The 23,656-nt window shown below is 44.2% G+C and overlaps 1 protein-coding gene across 8 annotated transcripts in view; it reads left to right on the forward strand.

Annotated features, from left to right (window-relative positions):
* VGLL4 (vestigial like family member 4) overlaps window positions 1-23,656 on the forward strand; it is a 73,906-nt gene that overhangs the window by 46,499 nt on the left and 3,751 nt on the right. For 7 of the 8 annotated variants that reach the window (XM_086846893.1, XM_086846896.1, XM_086846899.1 and 4 more), the window contains 3 exons: window positions 4,001-4,187; window positions 18,978-19,200; window positions 22,260-22,374. In XM_086846893.1, coding sequence (XP_086703019.1) covers window positions 4,001-4,187; window positions 18,978-19,200; window positions 22,260-22,374 — 525 coding nt within the window. Of the gene's footprint in view, window positions 1-562; window positions 3,259-3,532; window positions 4,188-18,977; window positions 19,201-22,259; window positions 22,375-23,656 lie in introns of those variants that run through there. The other variant, XM_086846900.1, reaches the window with a different exon arrangement.

Below are 23,656 nucleotides of genomic sequence, written 5' to 3' on the forward strand. Positions count from 1 at the left end.
CAGACCCCTCTGGTGTCTCTCTGTCAAGGCACACTTGTAAAAACACGACTTTTGCTGTTGTGGATGTTCCGCTGGGGCCGCGGCTCCCGCTGACCAGAGCAAGGCAAACAGAGCTGGACATGCTCTGTTTACAGAGAGCTGTCCCGGGGCTGTGAGGGGCTGGGAAGAGCCCTGCTGGCCTGACAAACACTGCCTGGAGTGGAAACACTTTCAGTCAGGCTCCTAAGTGGTTAAAATAAAGCACATTCCTGCTGACTGCATGGGCTGGTGTCAAGCGAGAGCAGAGCTGCTCTATAGGCAGACACTACGTCACGGTGTTATCTTTGTTTAGCTTGTCTGTGCTTTATCATGTTGCCCAACAGTTTTAATAAAAAAAGAGAAGGAGGAGGAGGAGAAGAAGAAAAAAAAAAAATACTAGCATGAATAGTTGTAAGTAGAAGTATCTGAAAGCAGCAGATCTGGAGTGCCTTCCACCAGCTGCTGGCTGAAACAAAGAGGAGCATTATGAGAGGCACAATAAATGTGTTTGCTATCTCTGCTCTCAGTTGCAGGGCAGACACAAGCCGTCACAGTAATGAATTTTGAAGCCTGGAGTTTGGACTTGGGGAATTTATAAAACACAGTTGTTTTATCAGAGTGTTGTCTTGCCAGCTGTGTGATGGGAGTCTGGTTTCCATGGAGTGTGGTCAGCTGGGGGAGACAAATCTAGTCCCTAAAACAGCATTTGGGGCCATAGTCTCCTCTGTGGTTTCTTTCTCTCTGCTTTCAATTCACGTTTGGTAAGGAGGAAAGCAGTGGAAAAGGAATTTTATTTGAATGAAGAGCAATTTTAGCCCTGATCAAATGTGTAGGCCCCATGAGAACTCATGGTGCTGTGCAAAACCAATATAGGAGTTTGCATTTTATCCCTCTAAACAATGTAAAGAGATTTTTCCTCGTTTCCTTGATTTTCCCTGTTATCTCTTTTTGGCACTCTTCTCCTGCCTGGTGTGGGTAGGAGGGGCTGTACAAATTGAATTGTCTCGTAAAAGACTCTCACTGATCCCACCTGTTGAAAGTTTGGTTAATTTGATTAATTTTGGCCCAGTGGTTCTGGTTAGATCCTGGTATGTTTAGCTGAAGTCTTGGTGCTCTCTGCCTAATCAGGAAAATGCATTACCAAATTGGATAGGCTTTAATTAGAACCCCTTCCTTTCTTTGCTAAATTCCTTTAAAATAGGTTTCTTCCAGCATACAGTAGAATTTTTACCAGATTTTATACTCAATCTGAATGTTAAGATATGTTGAATGTTAAGATATGAATGTTAAGATAATGTTGTTACCATACATAGAAGAAATCAGTTTTATAGTTTTGAAATAAAAGTCCCATTTTGGTAATTGTGTAGTATCATGTCCTGTTTGGGGAAAAAGGGCCAGTTTCTGATTTACTGAATCGAATAATGTCTAGAGATTTTCGGGGTTTTGTACACACCCAAGTTAGCTTTACTTGGCTATTTAAACTACCCCAGGTAGTGGTAGGAGTTGCTCAGGAGTCAGTGGGAGTTAGGTGCCCACATGGAATTTGAAATTGCTGTTGTGGAATTTTGTGTTGGAGTCCCCAGAAGTGATGGGAGATAGTGCGGGGAGAAGAGCGATGGTGCGTGGGTGGGAGGACACAACCTCCAGCCTCAGGAGCTGAAAGCTTTATCTCTTGACATTGCTCTTAAATTATTCCTTTTCAAAGACAGGAGTCGGGGAGATTCCTCATGTAGAGGAACTGCTGTGATGTGGTTTGCTTTGAAAGTTTAGAACGTGAACACTCTGTAGGTGGGGGTTTCTATTGGCAAAAAACAAAGGAAAAATGCACCAATTTACTGATCTGAAAACAATTTCCAAGAGATGCTGTGTTGATAAAAGCTTTTTTTGTGGCACTGCGGTGGTTGTGGGGGCTTCTCAATTTGTGTTTGGTTGGAACAGGAGAGGTCTGGGTGTCTGTCCCAGAGCATTTGCAGCAGGGCACAATTTTTGCTATTTAGAGCTGAGATGGAAAGTTCCTATTTAGATTTGGTGCCAGAGTCTTTAATAGAAATCATGGCTTGTGGTGTATTATAGGTCAGCGTATATTTGCTAGTTTATATTATGCTGACTAAATTGGCAGAATGCTTATTTTTACTGGTAAACATTCAGGAGGTTTTCTCCTCGCTCCTTCTTTTTTCCAACAAAATGTTATTTGTCGTGTGTGGAATTAAGGCAGCATTTTATAAATCATCTTGCCTCGGTGATGATGTGAAAATGTGTGGTGGCACACAAAGATTTCCATTGTCAGGTACCACAGGGCTCTAGATGGAGTTAACTCAGGCCTAATTTTAGGTCTGGAAATTATGGCTGTGTAGAAAACAAAATGCTTCTGGCAGTGTAGGAAAAATACAAATTTTAAACTCCAGCAAAAGCAGCTATTTCAGGGATATTACCAGAATAGGTAACCTTGGTTAATTTAGCTCCTTTCCAAGCCCCTGATGGAGCCCCAAAAGCACTTTTTAAACGTCTTTAAATCCCTGTGAGGTCTAAATACAACCTGAGGATGTGAGTTGTGGTGAAGTGCAGGACTGTGCTTCAGGCTGTAGGTGTAGTGAGACATTTAAGTGAAATGGGAGAAGCCGTGCTCATGCTTTAACAGCGACCTGTCCCTGTCCGTGTGTTTGTGCACAGCCAACTGCAGCATTGCTGCAATTACTTACACACAGCTCCCATGTGCTGGGAATGGCTTTTTCTGGCAAGTGTCAGATTATATAAAAAATTACCATCTACTCAGTCTGCCTGCCTCCAGCTGGAAATTAGCATTTCTGTGATTCCTCTGCTGAAGAATTGTGCTCTTTTGTTCGTGGGTCCAAACGTAGTTTTAAAGTATAGAGAAAGACATTTAAGGACATATTTAAAACTTGAATCAGCAAGTTCCAATTTCCCCCCTAATTTTTCCCTTGCATAGTTATATACCAGACAAGCTTGTTTTGGACAGCTTTTACAAAAGGAATCATCTGAGAATCTGGACGTTTATTCAGGTTTAGATCTGGAATATTTGGCATTAACGTGAACTGTAGCCCTGGAATTTATAACTGCGACCGTAAGAAGAGGAACAAAGCTTTTATTTCCCTGTGAATAGTCATGGTTTGCAGAGTGAGGTAATCACAGCCTGGCGCTGGCATTGCAGCCCGCCAGGGGAGGAATCGGGGTGAAAAAGCTGAGGGGGAATCAGAGTGAAAAAGCTGAGGGGGAATCAGAGTGAAAAAGCTGAGGGGGAATGGGAGTGAAAAAGCTGAGGAGGAATGGGAGTGAAAAAGCTGAGGAGGAATCAGAGTGAAAAATCTGAGGGGGAATGGGAGTGAAAAAGCTGAGGAGGAATGGGAGTGAAAAAGCTGAGGAGGAATGGGAGTGAAAAAGCTGAGGAGGAATCAGAGTGAAAAAGCTGAGGGGGAATCAGAGTGAAAAAGCTGAGGAGGAATGGGAGTGAAAAAGCTGAGGGGGAATCAGAGTGAAAAAGCTGAGGGGGAATCAGAGTGAAAAAGCTGAGGAGGAATCAGAGTGAAAAAGCTGAGGGGGAATCAGAGTGAAAAAGCTGAGGGGGAATCAGAGTGAAAAAGCTGAGGGGGAATCAGAGTGAAAAAGCTGAGGGGGAATCAGAGTGAAAAAGCTGAGGGGGAATCAGAGTGAAAAAGCTGAGGGGGAATGGGAGTGAAAAAGCTGAGGGGATTCAGTGAAAAAGCCGCTGCAGAGATGGGTTAGTTGAGCCTTTGGGCTCAGCCGGGGTGAGCTATCCCTCTCCTGCTGCCTTCTCTCATCGCCTGTTCCAGCGCATGGCGTGGTTTGGGATGCCGTGGCCATCCTGCAAGCACATCACACGTGTGCAGTTTGGGAGATGTTCCTGGGGGGTGTTACCGGGGGATTTTGGGGGGTTTGCTGCCGAGGGGGGCGGTTGTCGCTGTGGTCCCCGTGGTGGTGACCCCTGTCGTGTGTCCCCGGGCAGGTGAAGCGGCGCTGAGAGGGGAGCCCCGAATGCAGCCCCTGCAATCCCCCGCGCTCAGCAACCACCGCACGGGCCCGCCGCCCATCAGCCCCAGCAAGAGGAAGCTCAGCATGGACCAAGGGGACGAGGAGCTGGACTGTGAAAACGACCACGTCTCCAAAATGAGCCGCATGTTCAACCCGCATCTGTAAGTGCCTCGCGTCTGTCCCTGCACGGAACTGAACGCTGCGTGCTAAAATCCTGTCCTGCCTCAAACTTTGTGCTCGGCTTTTTCCCTTTGTTCCAGCTTGTATGGGAGATCTGCACAAGAGCCGCCACGATTTGATGCATTTTCGTGTTTTCTTTTGTTTTCCTGCAGAGTGAAGTAACAGGAATTAGCTCAGCTTAACTATTTATAGCAAGCCATACGTATTCACCTTGCGATTTCTGCAGTATTGTTCCCTCGCTCTTTAGAACGTGCTCCTTTCACTTCCCCCCATTCTGAGGCTCTCTGGCTGGGGGTGGGGAGGCAGCAGCAGGAGGAGGAGGAGGAGGAACACAAGTGCTTTGCATTTTTCCGAGGCCAGGAGCTCCGAGCCAGCTGCTTCTGGGCTGCCTTGACAGCTGGGCAAGCGGCAGTTGTTGCTAAACATTCCTGCTCTGACAGTCAGGTGTGGAATGTGCCGGCCAGGTAAGGCCTTGATGAGCCTGTGTTGGGCAATCAGCAGATGCCAGTCCTGGGAATGCAAGCCTGGCTGGCACTGCTGGAGAATTCCTGTCATTCCTGCCTGCAGGAAGCGATGGATGGAGCTCCTGTGGCTGCTGCCTCAGCTCCTGCAGCCCCGGCATTCCGTGCATTCCAGAGTCATGGGATGTGGACAGAGGGATTTATCCTCCCATAAATCACCGCAGCCTTACTCACAGGCTGGGCCCGCAGTCTGCAGCCTTGGAATTTGTTACAAATCAGGAATCCAGCGCTGAAGTAATGCAAAACAATAAAAGCTCGCTTCTCATTTACAACATACCTCCTCCTCCTCTCCCTGAAAAAATTAACTATTTATAGGCTTTCTCTGGGGCCAGGAGTGATTGGAAAGAACCGTGTGCTGCATTTCTGGATGCATGACACAACTGAGGGGATTTATGGCATTTTTGAAATGTTATGTAACTTTATGGGGGAAAAGTGTGAGGTTTTTTTTTTTAAAGGCTCATTTTCTACTGATGAAATAAAACACAGCTGGCAGTTACGTACATTATAACACTTTATATAGCGGAGGCCATAAAAATAATGAAGTCTGAACCAACAGACTTATGTTCAACCAAGGTTCAAAACTAAAAGATGCTGGCAGTTCTTTCATGTGATCCCTTAGCTATATGTCAGGGCTAATATTTTCCAGTGTGGTACATTTTTATAGTTTTTCTCAATAGATTCTTTCTGTGTTTTCGTATATGAAACATGCATCTTTTCTTCTTGTAATAAAAAGCACTGCTTTCTGCCCAGGGTTCATGTGACTTAATCTGTTTCAATTAAACCACCTGCTGCAGATGCATTATAATCTAAAATAGCATCCATGAGGCTGTCTCTTTTTCTACTTTATTTTGTAAGTTTGATACAAAAATATGCTTTCAACGCATTAGTACAAAACCTCAAACATTTATGATTCATCTGAAATAGCTGAATTTCTGTGTGTTTCAGATATATCAGATACGTTCACAAACGTTCTCTGAAATTTATTCTCATTTCCCTGCTGTTGCCTCCAATGAAGTTATTTTTTTGACTGTTTTTCATATTTTCCACCTTTTTTTGATTCTGACGTTCTAATTTCATGGTAGAATTGAATTACTCAAACCCTGTGGATCTGTCCTAAGAATTTTGGTTGGGAGATGGGAAGTGTATTGTGTAAGCTTGGCTTGTTCACACCAAAGAAAACACGGTAGATCTGGGGAAAGAATGATTTCATGGAGCATGATAATGGCAGCCATTGAAGTGACTTGGAGGTTCTAGAAGTGTAAGGCTGACAGTGTTCAGTTTAGAAATCCAAATGTGTGAGAGATGTGGAGTGTGGAGATGAGGTGGCACGGTCCCTGTGGTGACAGCAGATTTCTGTGACTGGGACTGTAAAGATAAGTTTGAGGCTGTGTATTTTGAATTTTTCAAGGCCAAGTGCCCTGAAAACACAGGATGAAAGTGGTCATGATACAAAACCTGGGCACAGCTGACAGAAGTCTTTATAACCTCCAGCAGCAGCTCTTGTTCAGGCATTTGGGTCTCTGTGATGGTGCTGGTAGAACTGTGAAGCAGTTGTGCATTCATTCTCTTAACACCAGCATCTTGTGGCTGGAAATGTAATTAAACAGGCCAAGAATTGTGTGTTTGGTTCATTATAAACGGTGGAACCTTTTCGTTAGCAATTTGATCTCAGCTCTGAGGTAGCAGCACCCCGCTGTGCTTCAGTGGGAATGAATCCATTGAAAGGCTTTGGATGTGTTATTAGAAATCCAGTTACGTCAGCCTTTTGTTTGGAAACGGAGTGCTCTGAGACATTCCCTGCTCAGGTGTAATTCCCTGAAGGATCATTTGTGAGCTGTACTTGGGTATGTTTACTTTTATTGTGGAAAAACACAACTATTGGAGTGCAGTCTCTGGAGCAGAGTGAATCAAATGCCCTGGCAAGCCTAGCAGGATCCTCAAACGTGTCGTGGAATTAATATGCAAAGAACAATTTATCAAAGGTGTCTTTTCAAAGGAGAGAATTGTCAGCGTTGGGATAATATACTTGAGAGCTTGTGGATTAATTTAAAAACAAAAAAACCCCACATGTGACACTGCTTCCCTTTCATATGCTTTTATAGCTTCTGTGTTTTTGGGGTGATAGAAGTTGTGAACACACATGAACGAAGAACAAGTACTTCCAAATTAAAATGTAGTGACAGGTAATACGGAATTCCCTTATTTGAATTTCACACTTTCTGGTGTGTCCCTCGGGTGTTTTACTTGAAATGCACTCACTGAAGTTGAGTCTTGCTCAACTGAAAGATGCTTTTGGCTTCGAGCTGCTCTATGGAGAGGAGAGGCTTGAAACATGGCTTTGTTTTCCCGTGAATTCACTAAAGGCACCGTGGTTTGCAGCAGTGATTGGCAGCTGGGATTACAGGGAAGTTCTGAGCGCTGCAGGGATGGGGGGCTCCATCCTGAGCCCTTCGGGAGTGCTTGGGGCAGCGCTGCCGGCCGGGCCCCTCCTGGCCCAGCTCCTTCCCTCTCCCTCCTTCCCTCTCCCTCCTTCCCCCTCCCTCCTTCCCTGCCTCCTGTTCGAGCTCCTTCCCGGGCCCCCTCCTTCTCTGCCTCCTTCCCCGGCTCCCTCTCTCCTTCCGTGTCTCCCTCCCTCCCTCCCTGGCTCTCTCCCTGGCTCTCTCTCCCTCCCTGGCTCTCTCCCAGGCTCCTTCCCGCTCTCTTCTCTCCCTTTTTCTAGCCTCCTTCCTCTCTCCCTCTCTCCTCCCGGGTTCTTTGCCTCCCTGCAGGGCTCCCTCGTTCCCTGCCGTGTTGTGTCTCTGGTTCCCTCTCCCCTCCCTCCCGTTCCGCAGCCTCGGGCACACAAAGGCTGCCTTGTCCCGGCCGCCCCGCCGCCCTAAGAGTCCCCAGCCCGGCCAGCGGGCACAGCGCTGCCCCTTCCAAAGAAACGGCTTTGGAATTCAGCCGGGGACCATTATTTTTGTTCCCTTGTGCGGAGTACGTCAGCCTGGAAGCCGGCGTTTGGGGTTTGGGACGAGCGGGCTCGTGCGTGGAGGATTTTCCCCTTGTTCCCGTTTGGTTGGTGGCATTAGGATTGCGGTGGCGATTAATTTCTGTGTAAAAATCTTCTCGTGGCTAAATGTTCGCAGCTGTGAAGTCGAGGGAATAATTGTCTCTTGGTTTGTGTGATAAATAATTTGGCTTTTTCTTGTAATGAAAGGTCTGTACATGAATAAGTTACTTTAATGTGTATAATGTAAAATGATGTGTAGTTTCAGACTCTTCCAATTCTGGGCTGTCTTCAGCTTTTTTACACTGAAGAATAATGTCAATCCCACCCAAAACACTCCTGAAGCTGCCTTACACCACAAGTGTTTTACCATGAATATCCAATGGTATTTGCTCACTTTAATGACACTGATAGAAATTAGTGGGGCATCCTTTAAAAAAATGTGTGCTAAAAGTTACACTTTAACTTTTTAGAAGTCACAAGTTGCTTGAAGTCTGTGGAATAATTTAGGTGAGACCATTTCATCCAACCTCCTGCTCAGAGCAGGCTCAGCTGCATCTTCAGCGAGTTTTAGAGTTGCTCAAAGTGAGAAATTTTGATTAAGATTTAAATATTGAATAAATAAAGTTCCTCATTAGAGGGAGATTTTTGTCACCTTCCTGCTGAGCTTGGCTGAGAACACAGGGTGGAAATGTTCTGCAGAAAATCAGGTCCCTGTTGTGGAGGAGTGTGGCTCCAGCAGGGCTTGAAAAGATGCAGAACCTGGGAGTTGTCAGAGACTTTTTGCTCCAACTGCTCCTCTTTGGGTTCCAAACTTCATGTGGTACTGAGAAATATGTTTTCACTGTCATTTTATTTTGACAAATTGGAGTTGGGGAAAAAAACTCCAGCGCACAGTTGAGAACACCCAAAGTGTGTCTCTCATCTGTTGAGTGAAGCATCCTTGGCACAAATGTGCCCTTGGAGGATTTTGGGGCTCTCAAAGCAGTCCTGTTGGAGCTGAATCCTCAGTGGAACTGAGGCAATGTGGCTCTTCTTGATTAAGTGGACAAAGGATCACAGAGCAGGTTTCAAACTGCTTTTCCTGATTTTTTTTTTTCCCTTTTCTTGTCTGTGTTGCTTGAATGATGAAGTGAATCAGACATTTTCTTATTTATTAATGGAGATCACACACTGCACAAATTTAAATTGTTTTCAAGAAATACATGTTAAATTGAACCTTCAGAGACAGACTTGAAAGAGCCACCATATCTGAGTTAATATTTAACACAGAGTTCTGCATTTCTTAGCCAAGGGGGAATTTCAGAAAGCACTCCAATCCCTTTCAGTTGAAGCACATCTGAAAGGTTTGTTAGGAACAGTTTCAGAGCTAAAAGCAATTTGATTGATAGATTATCAGTACTTCACAAAAAGACCTATCTGTCAAAATTTGGGTAGATGTGGAGGTACTTGAAAAACCAGGCAGTGTTAGCTCAGGTGTCTCCTCCACTTGAAAACAGAAGGGGTTTGTTAGCCAGCTCGATTTCTGCTTTGATAATGTGTTTTCCCACTTTCATTTTCCATCTTTTGTGGAGGAGCATGACCCTTCTGTGGTGTGTCAAGGCTCCAAGGTGCCTCTTGATGGGGAAAGCCGTGTTGGTGTTGCACAGAGGGGTTTGATCACTTAGGGAAGGCATCGGGGTCCTGTGCACTTAGGGATGGAATGGGAACCACAGAATCACAGAATATTCTGAGCTGGAAAGGATCCACAAGGATCATCGAGTCCAACTCTTAAATGAATGGGCAATCCCTCGAGCCCTGGTGTTGGATTTTTACCCCAAGGTAGAAGGAAAATTTTACATTGTGTGAATCTGCATGAGGTGAAATTCAGCACCAGTCTTAAAGCCTGAGATCTTAGAAAGAAGCAAGAAAAGAACCTTTGCAAACACATTCTGGATGTATATCCAATCCCATGGAAACAAAAAGTTTAATCTCACTTCTTTCTATTTAACCATTTTCCCAGATGTTTCCTGCAGTTTGACAGATGTGCATTTTACTAGAAAGTTGTGCTCTTGAGAATGAGAATGTTATGGACACTGTTGCTATAGACAATGACTGTGTGAGGGTAAGGTTTGGAATAAAACCTTACATTAATTTCTAGTTGAATCAGTAGTTTTGTTCCCCAGGCTGGCGGTGCAGATGCTGTGGGATGGCAGGCACAGCCTGGCAGGTTTAACTCCTTCCTGCAGCATTGCCAGGTGCTGGCAGGCCGCTGCAATTCCCAAACAGTGATCTGGGGGAGGAGGCTGAGGGATCCCAGGGAATCCCTGAGCCACAGGGCTGGGGGATGCCTCGAGGCTGGGCTGTGCAGGGCTGGGGCAGTTTGAGGTTTATCCTTAGAGAAAGAGGAGGGGAATAAAAGGGCTTTGCTGCCATTGGGATCTGGAAGGTTTGATGGGGTCAAATGCTGGTGATGGAGATCCCAGTGATGGGTCGCTTTCCCAGTGGGAATTCTGCAGAGATGATCCCGTGTGGGTGGATCCTTGGGTGGGTGAATCCCCAAGTGGATGGACCCTGTGTGGGTGGGTTACAGAGTATTCTGAGATGAAAAGGACCCCAAGGATGGTCAAGTCCAGCCCTCCAGTGAATGGCCCATGCAGGGATTGAAGCCAGAGCTGTGGTGGTGTGAGGTGTGGGTGCATCCATGGGGATGGATCCATATGGACATGACTGACACCACTGCCATGACTGATGTTCTGCTGCCCAAATGATGCTTCATAAACTTTTGTCACGTTTTTAATCAGTAACTGTCAGAATTCACAAACCAATACCTTCCAAAGGGAGAAAGCAAAATCCCCAAACATTTTAGCTTGTGATTTGCTTTTCTAATTAAAAAACCCTAAACCAGAAGCTGCTGTGAAAGGAGACTTAATTGCAGAGTGTGGGGTGCCTGAGCTGCAGAAATGCCCTCTAAACACTCACCTGCTGCTGCTGGGGTCTATTTGGTTACCAGCTTTTCAAGGAAATATTTTACTGTATTGGTCTGAATAGTTGTGCAATATACAATGAAGCTGTTACTGGTTTTATAGTGCTTCTAGAGTTTTTGGTAATTCAGATTTTATTAGCAATTACAAACAGTTTCAATAAACTTTTAATGAAATATTTATTCCTTCTTTAAAACAGCCTGTGAAAAAAGTCTAATTTCTTAAAACCAGTTGTTTAAACACTGCTCTTGGTCTAAAGGCTTAAGGAGCCTGGGGTTTTTTTGAGAATTTTTGAAATGTCTGGAAGTGAATTATTGTCATTTCTCAACTTTTCCTGCTTCACCTCAGCTAGTGTTACAGTGTGTACATAATTTCCAAGTTTTAAGGATCCCAGGCTTTTTTCCTTCTTTCTCATTAGACCCAGTGAAGCTGGAAGGGAAGGGTGTGTAGTCCCATTTTCTTCTGATGGTTTGGCACAGTTAATTCCAGGACTGTGACCTTATTTTCAGAGGCTGGTTTGTGTTGTTAAAGCTCTTACCAAATAAACCATGCTCCTGCTGTTGATATCTTTTACTTCCCCTGTCATCTGTTTGAAGAAAATTATTCATCTGCTCCTCTGCTGTAAAGTTCAACCTGATGCAGTGTTTTAGGTGGTGGAACTAGGGAAAATCTCACAGACTTGTGAGAATTTGGGGTTCATGGATTGATTTAAGCTGGTACTGACTTTTACAAAAACAGTTCCATGACAGCCATTGGGTGATGATCAAAACTACTTTTTCCAAATTAAAAAAAAAATATTGTAAAAAACAACCCAGTGAATCCTCTAAGAGAATACAGCTGGCATTTTGTATTTCCTTTAACATTCCTGCCAGGTTTCACCACTGAGTTTGAACACCAGCAGGTTTTCCCAGAGCCTGCAGGACAGCCTGAAGTGCCCTGGCAGTGCTGAGTGCCCGTGGCTGATTTTGTGCCCTGGGACATGACCCACTCCTGCATTTGATGTGCAGCCTTTCCCCTGACACTGGCCTGGGGCGTTCTCTGGGTGATCATAAATAGTTTTTACAGTATTTTCCACTGACTGGGTATAAAAGGCTCGTTGCATGTGCCAAGTTTGACTTCAAAGGGAATTATAAAAGCTGCACATGACCCCTCTGGTGGGTGGGTAGAGTGCAGGAGGAAATGTGTGCCAGAGGTGTTTAGGTGGGCACTGCAGTGGGTACAAATGAATCCTCTCCCAGACTCTGTCCCTCTGACCTTAGACATGCTTCCATGAAAGCCTCCCTGCTCTTTCCCTACACTCAGATTTTCCTTCTGCTTGTTCGAAATTTGGAGTGTCTCTTTTACCTCGTGTTTTTGTCATTTGCTCTCCTGGAAGTTCTCCCCTCCAATCATCCAAAGTGCCTTAAGCACTTGAAGCAGCTCAGAGTTCTGCAAGGATAGTTTTAGTTTCCCTTTCAGCAGTGATTTGCTGTTCTGGATCCCATCCTGTTCATCCCAGTGCCTCCAGTATCCTGCCTTGCTCCACTCCCTCTGCTTCACCAGCTTTGACTGCCTCAGGTACCTCAAAACACCCAGGCACTGTGGTGGCCTCTGCAGAGCTTTGGAGCTAGAAAGGAAACCTGAGTTGTGGGCTGGACTGGCAGCTGTAGGATGGAGTTCCTGGCACGCTTTGATGTGTCTGAGTTTTGCAGTTTTGCTGAAACTGCCATCCAAACAAATGCTCTCCAAAGTGCAGTAGCAGCAATCTAAAGGACAGACCACATCCTCTGCAGGGCCTTTCTCAGCTGCCCAAACACTCACCTCCTTCACAGCTGGCAGAAATAATTCTCCCATGCAGCATTTTTCTAGCGTGTGGTGCAGGGTTTTCCAGAGGCAACTGGAGCTACTGTTGTTCTTTGAAGAGAGAGTTCTGGAGAGATGGCTGGATCAGATAAATCCCAAAGACTTGGTTACTTGTCCCATCTCCTTTCCAAGAACTGCTCTGCTCCTAGGCAGGAATTGGGACAAAGAGGCCAGAGATGCCCTGGTGCAGGTTAGAGGATCAAAGTTTCTCCTCTTGGACTGATGGGATTGGTGCGAGGCTGGAAACGTTTTGTCCTCAATCCTTGAAAAGTTGGATCTGATGGGAGCTCAGCTGCTGGTTCCCACCTAGTAAGAGTTAAACAAAACATTGAAGATATAGAAAAGAGTTATGTTTATTCTCCAGAAATCACTGTGCCTTTTAGGAAACTTTTTAGGATTGCTGCAATATTTATTTATATCTAGACACTTGTTGTTGTGGTAACACTGAAATCTGGAGCTTTCTCTTGTTCTAGCTCCATTTTTTGACCCATTCATGATTTAAAAATTTTCTTTACAGGCTAAATTATGTTAAAGCTACCTCAGCAGAATTAATGACATCAGTTACCATTTCAGAAGTTTCCTGGGTATTTATTATAATTTAAATTTTTGTTCTTTGTGTCTTAGGAATGCCTTTAGATAAAGGCTCTTCAAAAAATGATAAAAAATTAGAATGAGCCATCCACCAGGCAAAAGATACCCTAAACATAGGAGTTGGGGTAGGTTTGGAGTTGGAATATGTTTGGAGCTGAGCAAGGCAGCAGTAGTAGGGAACAGAGAGATTAATGAGTCATTTTTCCCCTTTTTAAAAAAAGTGAATTGCAGGTAACCTGCAGTCTGTACCTACTGCAGCGAGGTAACTTTGTCATTGTTTCTGCATTGTGTTTGTACACATGTTCCAGCAGTGACAGAACTTTTAATTTAATAAATCCCTGAGTTTTCTGTTATAAAGCAACTGGTGCTGTTTTCTAAAACCATCCTGAGAGTGTTGGAGCAAAGATGGCCAAACATTAAAAAAGAATCCTGTGAGAAAAATGAGTAGGATCTGAGATTGTGTTAATTGATTTTACTGTACATTAGATTTAGATTTGAGTTTCGTGGGTTTGGCTTTGGACAGAGGTCTTACATCATGCGGTTCTCTTGCATTCTTTCATACTTGTGAATATTAAGGCTTCAGGAAGGGAAATTCATCTGTATCTGAATATTTGTGCTTGGTGCAGGCTGTAATGGGACACTCCTTTATGCATTTCACAGCTTGTTACTGATTTCTTTCTTCTCCTGTGAAATCTGTTCTCCTGGTTGATTCCATTTACAAGTAACTGGCCCAAGGTTTATCTCTGAAAATCCTGTTTTGGTGAGGATAAGTACAGAAAGCCTGACTTGTGTTTGTTTATATGTGAGATTATCCCATTTCTTTTTAGTGTTTTTTCAATGGTTTAGACTTAAAGGTCTTTCCTTTGAGTGAGGGTATTCATTGTGTTTCTCAGGAAACCATACCTGGTTCTATGGTAGGAGTGATTCCTGCAAAAAACAAGGATCTCTGCAAGTTTTGGGATGGAGTACTGAGCCAGAAAAGGAAAAGGAACTTGGAAGCACAAAGCTGATAAAGTGGGATGGAATAAGGTTATATATTTAGATAACAGTCATTCAAGAGGGTATTGGGGTATTGCTTGGAGTATTTTTTTCATGTTATGAATAGTTCATATAATTGGCTGGCACTCAGCAAATTGCTGCTGCTTTCAGGTTTTGTTGGGAGTTTTGTTTGGTTTTTTAGTGAATTTGTATTGCTTTAAAATTTCTGAATAATGAACTTTTTAGGACTTTTTCCCTTGGATGTGTATAATCTTATTTTGAAATACCACTATAAATTCTAGTTTTCCCACTCACAGTAACAGAATTAACGTGTGCAAGTAGATCCTTTTGCAGGAAATGATGCTCAGCATGTGGAGCAGATACTCTGTATCAGTGGGTTAAAAAGTCTTTAACAAAAGCAGCTCCCCTCTTTCAGACTTAGTGAATAAAAACAGTAAAAGATGTCTGGAAAAGAAGCATTCTAAAGATGCTGAAAATGCTCAAATCATCCCGGAATTAGGCTGCAGAAATGGAAGTTTGCTGTTAAGCAATGCACTGTGTTTGTGTGAAGAAAAGGGGCGGTTGTTCTTTGTGCGAGTGAAACTCTCCTCTGCAGCTTCCATTTCAAGGCAGCGCTCGGGTTCTGCCAAAGGGAGTGAGAACCGTCTGTGATCCTTGCCTTGGAGGTACAGTAATGCTTTTGGCAGCATTCCTGAAGGCTCTGCAGGCTGGAAGTGAGTGCAGGCAGCGCTGGCCCCTTCGTGGGCCTCTTTTTCCCCTTTTCCTGCAGCAGCTGGCAGAGGCCGCCTGTTGCTGCGGCCCGGGTGTGAATTCCCCTCTCTCGGTGCCAGCCAGCAGAACAGCCTCGGGTGAAGCTTCTGCAGCCCAAAACGCTGGGAACACAGGGATTTATCCACCCTGGAGCTGCCCTGAGCAGGGCTGAGACACTGGCATGGGCAGGGCTTTGGTGACAGCCACCCCAGCACATGATGCTTGGTAAGTGCTCTGATTCACTGGGGAGCAGCTGGAAAAACTGTGGCTGTTTTCAAAGATTTTTTAAGGATTGGAGAAGTTCATTGGAGGTTGGGATCGTGTCTAATGTTGCTCAGGTAAAGCTGGAAGTGTCTGGGATAGCTGTGTTAGCAGGGAAAGGCGATGGTGGGCATGGATCCCTGTGCCTGGCTCTGCTCTGGGCTCACCCATGGGAATTGCTGGATTTTAAGCACTGGAATTGCATCTCCCCTGCTGCTCACGGACTCAGGGTTGGTAAAATATGCTGATTTTTAAGACAAACTGGAGTCCAGGGATGGCAAAGCTGTTTGGACAGCTGGATTTGTTTGTAGTATATATTTTTAAGTTATTTTTCAAACTTGTTCAGAAATCCTTCTTTGTGATTTTGGGTCTTTACGTTTGACTTGAGAGACGCATCTCTGAACTTGCCCAGAGTGTGTGTAATATTTGAGCTCATGGACTTCAGTGAAATATGATTATCTTCACACATTTATCTTCTGATTGCCCCTCCAGATAAAGTCTTTAATACCAAAACAAGAACCATCATCATCATCACAACAACAAATTTTCCTTAGAAAATTATTTTTTTAAGTGACGCTCTAAACTAAATTACTTAATAGCATGAAGCTGAGGAATTCCCTATAAATAATCTTACAATTGTCTAACAGATCTGTAGGATTTGCTATTTATGTGTGAACAGGAGGGACTCACAAATGCTGCTATATTTTCACGAGAGCAGAGCTTTTATGGTACTGTCCTACACGGTGCTGGAGCATTTCCAGAAGAAATATTATCTGATGTGGAAGTAAAAGCTTCAGGTGTTTGTCATTTTTTCCAGAAACTGTATGAGTTGTAGGTGGATGAATTGAGGAGAGAATTTTTAGGGAGTGGATTGTAAGCAGCTCCCTGCCTGGAAGAGGAGTTGTTCTAATTTAGGAAGAAGGAATTATTTGCCTGCAGAAAGGCCTGGGGTGTGGTCTGCTGAGATAACTCAATAATTTTAGGTGTCTTTAGGGAAGGTCTTTCTCTGGGCTTGTTCCTGGAGACAAGTTGATCCCATTCCCCAGTTTTTTTGGTCCCTTCCTCCAAAAGTCTTCTGGGAAAATTTTTATTGCGTTTTTCTGTGTTGCAGTTTTTGTTAGGATTGGGTTTTTGTTTGGGGTTTTTGTTGTTGTTGTTGGTTTGGTGGTTTCTTTAGCAGAAAAACTACCAGTTCAACAAAATTTAGGGCTGTGACTTCATTTAAAGTGAGGATGAGTGAAATAAGTGCTATTGTGCAAAATGGAAAATTTATTTTGCTTGGGAATTTCAGGAAGTTTGTTCATCAGTGGTCACTTGACAGCCCCACCCCCCAGTAGAGCAACACTAAATTGTTGGAAATTTGTTCTAAGACAAAAAACCCCAAGCAACTGGTGTAGGTACATGTTTTCTTTCATTTCATAAGCATTTTTTGGGGAGTAAATAAAATTTTTCCTTTGAAAATCAGCTTGTGCTTACTAAAATCAGAATAATTCTGAGCAGAGATTCTGTTTTTGAGGCAGTGAAAAGTAGGAATCTCCTGGAGCTGTTGGTAGTTTTGCAGCTTCCAAATTGTAATTTTAATTGTAGTAGCCCAGCTAATATTTAGTTGAAAAATGAGAATTTGGATTGCAGCCTCCAGAGGCTCTGCGCTGCAGCACCAAGAAGGAACATTTGCTGAACAGTGATTTTAGCTGTGGTTTTTGGTGTTGCTGTTTCCCAGGATATCCCAGGCTTTGTCCAGGCTGTGTGTGAGGTTCCTGCCTGCTTGCTCAGGGCTGGGGTGGGATCATGTCCAGGAGCTGTTTCCATGCTGTAATCCAAGAGGAGCTACTGTACATTAAATATAGAGCCCCTTGTGCTGCCATTAACTCACATTTGCATCAGTCATTAGCTCAGAGCGATGCAATTCCAAACTCTCCTGCAACTGAATGCTCCTGGAACTGAGCTGGGACAGTGCTGGGACAGTGATTCCTGGGGAATTGTGAGCTGCTGGTCAAATCCAGCCTGGAAAATGGGCATGGAGAACACACAGGACCAGCTGTGCAACCTCCAGGGTTGGATTTTACGGTGGATTCTCCTAATCTGCAGCTGCTAATTTGTAATTAGTGAAAAGAGCCAAGGGGATGCAAAGGGTTACAGATTGTATTGTTGTGCTGTTGGCACTGCCCTCCCCAGGCTGCCAGGGGAATTTGGCACAGTCTCTGTGTCCTGAGCTTCCCAAGTCACTGGTTGCCTGGCATCGTGTTAACCCAGCTTCTACCACGAAAAATGAGTTGAGATTTGATTCAGGAGCAGTAATTTCTCTACAGCCAAGTGACTCTTGAGCAAGCTGAGGAATAGCACTGAGGAATTGAGAGTAGTTCAGCCAAGGTGCTGTTCCTAAATGCAGCAAAGATCTGGATCCTCATCTCCAGAGAGGAGGTGACTTTTAGCTGTTAGCTGGCAGGGGCACGAAGATGACCAAGATACAGGTTTTATTTGAAGAAAGTATTACTGGAATAAAAGGTTGTTGAAGAGATGAGCTTGGGAGTGGCATGAAGATGATGAGGGGAGGAGCAATGGCTTTGTCTCTCTCCTAATACAAGAGTCAGGCCTAGAGCAATCCAAGCCATTGAATTTTAGGTTGAAAAGAAACAAAAAGAGCCTGTGAAGGAAAGGTACTTGAAAAAGTATGTAGTTTAAAGCCTGGAATCCATGACCACGGGATGTTGAGGCTAAAGAGTTTAGGTCTGGGTGGGATCACCATGGGATATCCCCACACCCCTGTGGGTTTTTTAGGGGCTTCTTATTTCCCTCAATTAGCAGAACATTTTTCTTCAGCCTTGCTTGTGGAGAGATTTCCTCAGACCTTGAAACAGGCTTTTTGGATTTGTAACTTACTTCTAGATTGAACATTGATTCCTTTTCTGTCTCTGCCTTTCATCAGAGCATTTTTTAAAGATTGTTCCTGCATATTAATTTGCTATGATAGGCTTTAAAAATGGGGGGAAACCCACCTTGAATTTCACACATTTGCAGAGAGGACACAGAGGGAATTTCACTGGTACTCAAGAATGGTCCAAAGACAGGTTGTTCTTTTTATTTTCCATAGAGCCAGTGGTCTCCCCTGGTGCTTTTGGGAACAGTTTGCTGTTCCCCACTGCAGTGTGTGAGCTCTTCCAGCACTGGTGACTCCAGGCTGCTGGGGATGCCTGTGTCCACTGGGTGATGAGGGAGGTGCTTTTCCCTTCAGCCACTGGTTTGCCTTCAACAGCAATTCTGTTCCAGTAAGGGAACTGAAATCCCTCATCCACAGATACAAACCCAGCTTTCTTTCCACTGCAGTGAATGATGGGCTCGTTATGTGAGCACATCCACAGGACTGTTCAGGAGTTGCTGGAAATCAGTCTTTCGAAAGGCAGTCGTAAATAAATGATTCTGACATAAGTCCAGTGTAGTTTGCTTCTTCTTCATTTTCTCCTCTGAAAATTTTGATTCTTGCCTTGACTCCCTGCATTTTTGCTGATATCAGCCATGTCTTTTCAGTAAAATAAACCCTCCTTGGGCTTCAGCAATGCTTAGAGAATATTGCAGTGTTGGATGGAGTGGGATTAATGGTCTGGTATAGAGGAGGAGTCTGATGTTAAAAAAAGTTGTGTCTTGGTGCATCTGGATGAGTATCTGAAGAAATTGCAGGCTGAAGAGAGATGCTGGTTGGCAGAGCTGGCAGGTGTGAGGGGTTGGCTTCCCTTGGGATATCCCACTGGGGGATTCCACCTCATACAGCGCATTCCTGCCAGGGCTGATGGAATGCTGCATGTCTCAGGACAGCCTGGAACCACACTAATCCCTTTCCCCTGTTTTCCTCCCTGCCAGAACCAAGACCGCCAACGGGGATTACCGGAAGGAGCACCGGGAGCGGAGCCGCAGCCCCATCGAGCGGGCGGCTGCCCCCACCATGAGCCTCCACGCCAACCACATGTACGCCTCCATCCCCAGCCTGAGCATGGAGCAGCCCCTAGCACTGACCAAAAACAGCGTGGATGCAGCCAGGACAGTCGGCATCTCCCCCAGCCTGAGCAGCGTGGAGCGGCAGCAGGTACGGCACCCAGCGCAGGGGAGGCTGCTCCTCGGGCAGGAGGGGCTTCACAAGGGCACTGTGCTCACTGCCATACTCACTGTGACATTGCCAGGCTTGGGAATGCAGCTGGGCTGTTTGGGAATGTGTGGGTTGTATGTGGGAATGCATATATTGTATATGGAAATGCATGAGTTGTGTATGGGAATGTGTGGGCTGTGTATGGGAATGTGTGGGTTGTGTATGGGAATGTGTGGGTTGTGTATGGGAATGCATGAATTTTATTTGGGAATGCATGTGTTGTACATGGGAATGTATGTGTTGTATTTTGGAATGCATGAATTGTATTTGGGAATGCATGTATTGTACATGGGAATGTATGTGTTGTATTTTGGAATGCATGAGTTGTATTTGGGAATGTGTGGGTTGTATATGGGAATGCATGTGTTGTACATGGGAATGTGTGGGTTGTATATGGGAATGCATGAGTTTTATTTGGGAATGCATGTATTGTATATGGGAATGTATGTGTTGTATTTTGGAATGCATGAGTTGTATTTGGGAATGTGTGGGTTGTATATGGGAATGCATGAGTTTTATTTGGGAATGCATGTATTGTATATGGGAATGCATGTGTTGTACATGGGAATGTGTGGGTTGTGTATGGGAATGGATGAGTTGTATATGGGAACACAAGAGATTTAATTTGGGAACACAAGAGATTTAATTTGGGAACACACATTTTATTTGGGAGTGCACATGTTCTAACAGGGAATTCAGAGTGTGGTTCAGGCAGGCTCCAACACCTCCTCAGCAATGCCTGGGGTCATCCCCTGTACCCCTCCTGGTGCTCCCCTCCCCTCTGACCCAGCTCTCTCCACCCTCAAGGAGGGGTACAAGACATAAAGGAAAAGCTGACACTGAACGATTCTAGTTGTTTTAGACAGCCAGAAGCCTTTGCTGTGTTGTTCAGAACAATGTTGTATCATTAATTCCCTTTCCCAAAAGCCAGGCCATTCTTTTTGATTATTTTATGCCAAATTTTCATGTGCTGGAGCGGTTGTTAATGTTTTTTTGTTGGTTGTTCCTTGGTTTGCCATCTTGCACATGGCATTTGTTTTGCTGCAGAAGTGTTGAAGCTGAGCCATCTCTGTGCAGGTTAGGCAAGAACAGTTTTCTTGCATTATCCCTGCTACAAGTGGACAGACAAAGAAAGAGGATTGAACTGTGATGAGCTGCAGCACTGAGAAGTTAAACTGGCCCATGTAGCCATTCCTTCTCTGGATCCCTCTCTTCTGTTCTCTTTGACATTTTGAACCAGATTACAATAATTTTTCTTGGCAAAATAGGATGTTGAGGCAAGGCCTTGCTAAGAGCACAGGGTAGAAATCATACAAAACAAAAAGTGTGCTGAAAAAAAAAGAAATCCTAGTTTAATGATTCCTTGTTTTGGGCTTGGATTTTTTTTTAGCCTTAACATGTAAGATTTCATCTTACTCTGTTTCTGATAAAACAGGTAGGAGAAAAATACCTTATTTGCAGCAGGACAGGGTTATTCAGCTATTGTAGTTAGTCATTAGTATTAAATTCTCAGTTTATCTCAAGATTTTCATATAAATTTCTCTATTCTGTACACACACAACCATAGCAGAGGATTCTGCCTTATTGGGTTCTTTCAGGTGCTAGCACATGCATTTCTGAGATATTGTTACATGTCTCTCTCTCTACTTCCCACCTCCTGCATGTCCAAAATACTCTTCTGAAGAGAATTAATACATGCCTTTCTCAAAAACCACTTCAGAGAGGCACAAAATCCTGGCCCCTATGGAAAATAATCACTCCCACATGTGAATTGCTTACAGAAAAATCAAATAATTCTTCTGGTTTTCTTTATTTACTTTTTTTACTTTGCTGCCAGTTAAGATGTAAATAACCTCATTGCTGTTCAGTCCTGGCAAAAATTGTGTTAAACTTCCCTGGAGAGCTCAGCTCTTTTACTTTACTGGCCTTGTTCTTACTCTGCCTGATGTACCACCAAAGAGGGGAAATTCCCTCCTTTCTCACCTTGTTTGGGGGTAGGTGATTTTTTTGTGGGTAAAATTTTGTAAAATGGTCAAGAAATTAAATTATATCAATTCTGTTAATATTTTGAACGCTTACTACTTAATTTGCATAGAGTATAATGGATTCCTTGCATCATCAAATATATGGAATTTATTCCAATATCTGTTGTTTCCCTTCAGCCACCTGGAGAAACTGGGACATTTCTTTTCCCAGGGCCTTGTGTAAATTTCCATAATAAACAATTATGAAAAGAGTATTTCACGTTTACACTTAGAGTATAGATGGTGGAGTTCTAATGTAATGTAGCTGTGAATATACATTTTGGGAAGTTTTTATGTGCTGAGAATGACAGTGATGTTAAATTAAGTATAAATTAATTCACCTGCTGGAAAGGCAGGTAAATTCCAACAGGGAAGGATTTGTGGTCTAGAGTGGCTCAGAGTTCTTCATATTTAATGTACATCCCGTGTGGAATACAGAGGTAGGGCTAGGAAAACTCAGCTTCTGAACAAAAATTATAACACCAAGACAACAAATACCTGGAAAATCTGCAAAACCCTTCAATGTGTGGCCACAGAATGAAACAAACATTTCATTTGTTGGCATTTAGTGGATATGGAACTCAGTGAAGTTGACACAATCACTGTAAAATCACTTTAAAGATTTGCTTTCACACTGCCCTGTTTCTGTTCACTGAAACAACAAGAACCTCTATGGAAATGTGATGTGGATTTTCATTTTGATCATAGAAATATTGGATATTTAGGGTTTAATATGAAATGGATAGTTTATGGGTTTAATTACCATGGCTGTGACGTTGCAACAATCAGTGTAAGATCACTTTTAAGATTTACTTTCACACCGCCCTTTTTCAGTTCACTTACACAAGAACCGCTGTGGAAACGCAATGTGGATTTTAATTTTTAATCAGAGAAACAGCTGAATATTCTGGGGTTTGATATGAAGATACAAATTGCTGCTGCTGAGTGTGCCACTGTGCTTTGTGTCCCCTGCAGAACCGTCCCTCTGTGATCACCTGTGCTTCTGCCAACAACCGCAACTGCAACCTGTCCCACTGCCCCATCGCCCACAGCGCCTGCTCGGGGGCTGCCTACAGGAGACCCTCCAGCTGTAAGTGCCACCCTCCCAGCTGCCCTCCTGCCTTCCCAGCAGAGCAGAATGGTCCCACTGTGCCCACACTGACAGGGAGAAAAGGGGGTGAAACAATGGACACCCCTTTGTCCCCTCCTGTGCCACGGCAGGAGAGGTACCGCCGCACAGCCAGGGGGAGAGAGGTGTTCTTTCTTCTGGTTTTGAAAAGCTTATTGAAAAACAAAACAAACGAGCACCCCACACAGACAAATAAGTCATTATGTTTATTTTAGTGCAGCTGACAAACAGCAGCCAGGGCCAGCAGATCCCCCCACGCTCTTATTTTAGGAGCTGTAGTTTCCCCTGCTCTCTCAATAGCCAGGAGACTCTTGGGATTCAGCTGCAGTCGCAGAAATCTTTCCTGCGGCCACAAATCCCCTTCCAAAGCCCGTACCCTCCACCCTGCTCTGCATGGATAACACAAAAACCTTTGGAGGGCAGTTGCTACAGCAACCCAAGCAGGGAGCTTTAGCTTTCTGCCTTCTGTGCAATGAGTACTGCTCACGAGATCTGCTCAGGCAGTACTTGCTGGGAAAGTTGGGCTGTTTCTGTTCACTCACACTGCACAGAAAGCACGGGGGAAGATCAGCCCTTCCCTTGCCAGTCCTTCACCTGCTGGGGCAGAGCTTTCACTGGCACCATTGCCAAAAGCTCAGGGCAGTGGGGCACCAGCAGCCAGGATGTGTCCATGGAACAATATGGAACAATACCAGCATGATGTAGGCAGCAACCTAAAGCCCACAGCAGGGTAATTTCTCCTATTTTATTATTAATGGTATTTTTTTTTATTTTTATAAAAATCAGTATACTGTTGATAAGTAGAATTGGGAGCTGAAGGAGGCCCTTAGAATCTTAGAGAAATCAGTTATTGGGGATCTCAGATGTTACAAGCTGGTGCTTGGAGAGCTGCTCCAGTGGGCATGGGAACAGGGCTGGATGCTTCCAAAAAAGATTTGTTTCCTGTCAGGTGAAGAGGTGTCTGTGCATGACACTCATGTTTATTTTAGGATCAATCAAACATTGCTTTACGATCAAGCAGGGGGGCTGGGCTGTGCCATGGATCCTAGTTCCAAGTAATTTTGGAAAGACGGTTCTTTTTAAGACACATAAATACTGATTCTAAATTGTAAAACTTCAGTGCTCTTATATTTAGTCTGAGGAGTTGCTACAGTTCTTGTTCAAAGCCTGTCTTTTAAGGCTTTGGTAATAGTCTTACAGCAGTGCTCATGATTAATTTAGTTCTGACTGCTCCCAGCACAAG

Source organism: Cyanistes caeruleus, chromosome 11, assembly GCF_971803275.1.
Source record: "Cyanistes caeruleus chromosome 11, bCyaCae1.hap1.1, whole genome shotgun sequence".
NCBI classification, from domain to species: domain Eukaryota; kingdom Metazoa; phylum Chordata; class Aves; order Passeriformes; family Paridae; genus Cyanistes; species Cyanistes caeruleus.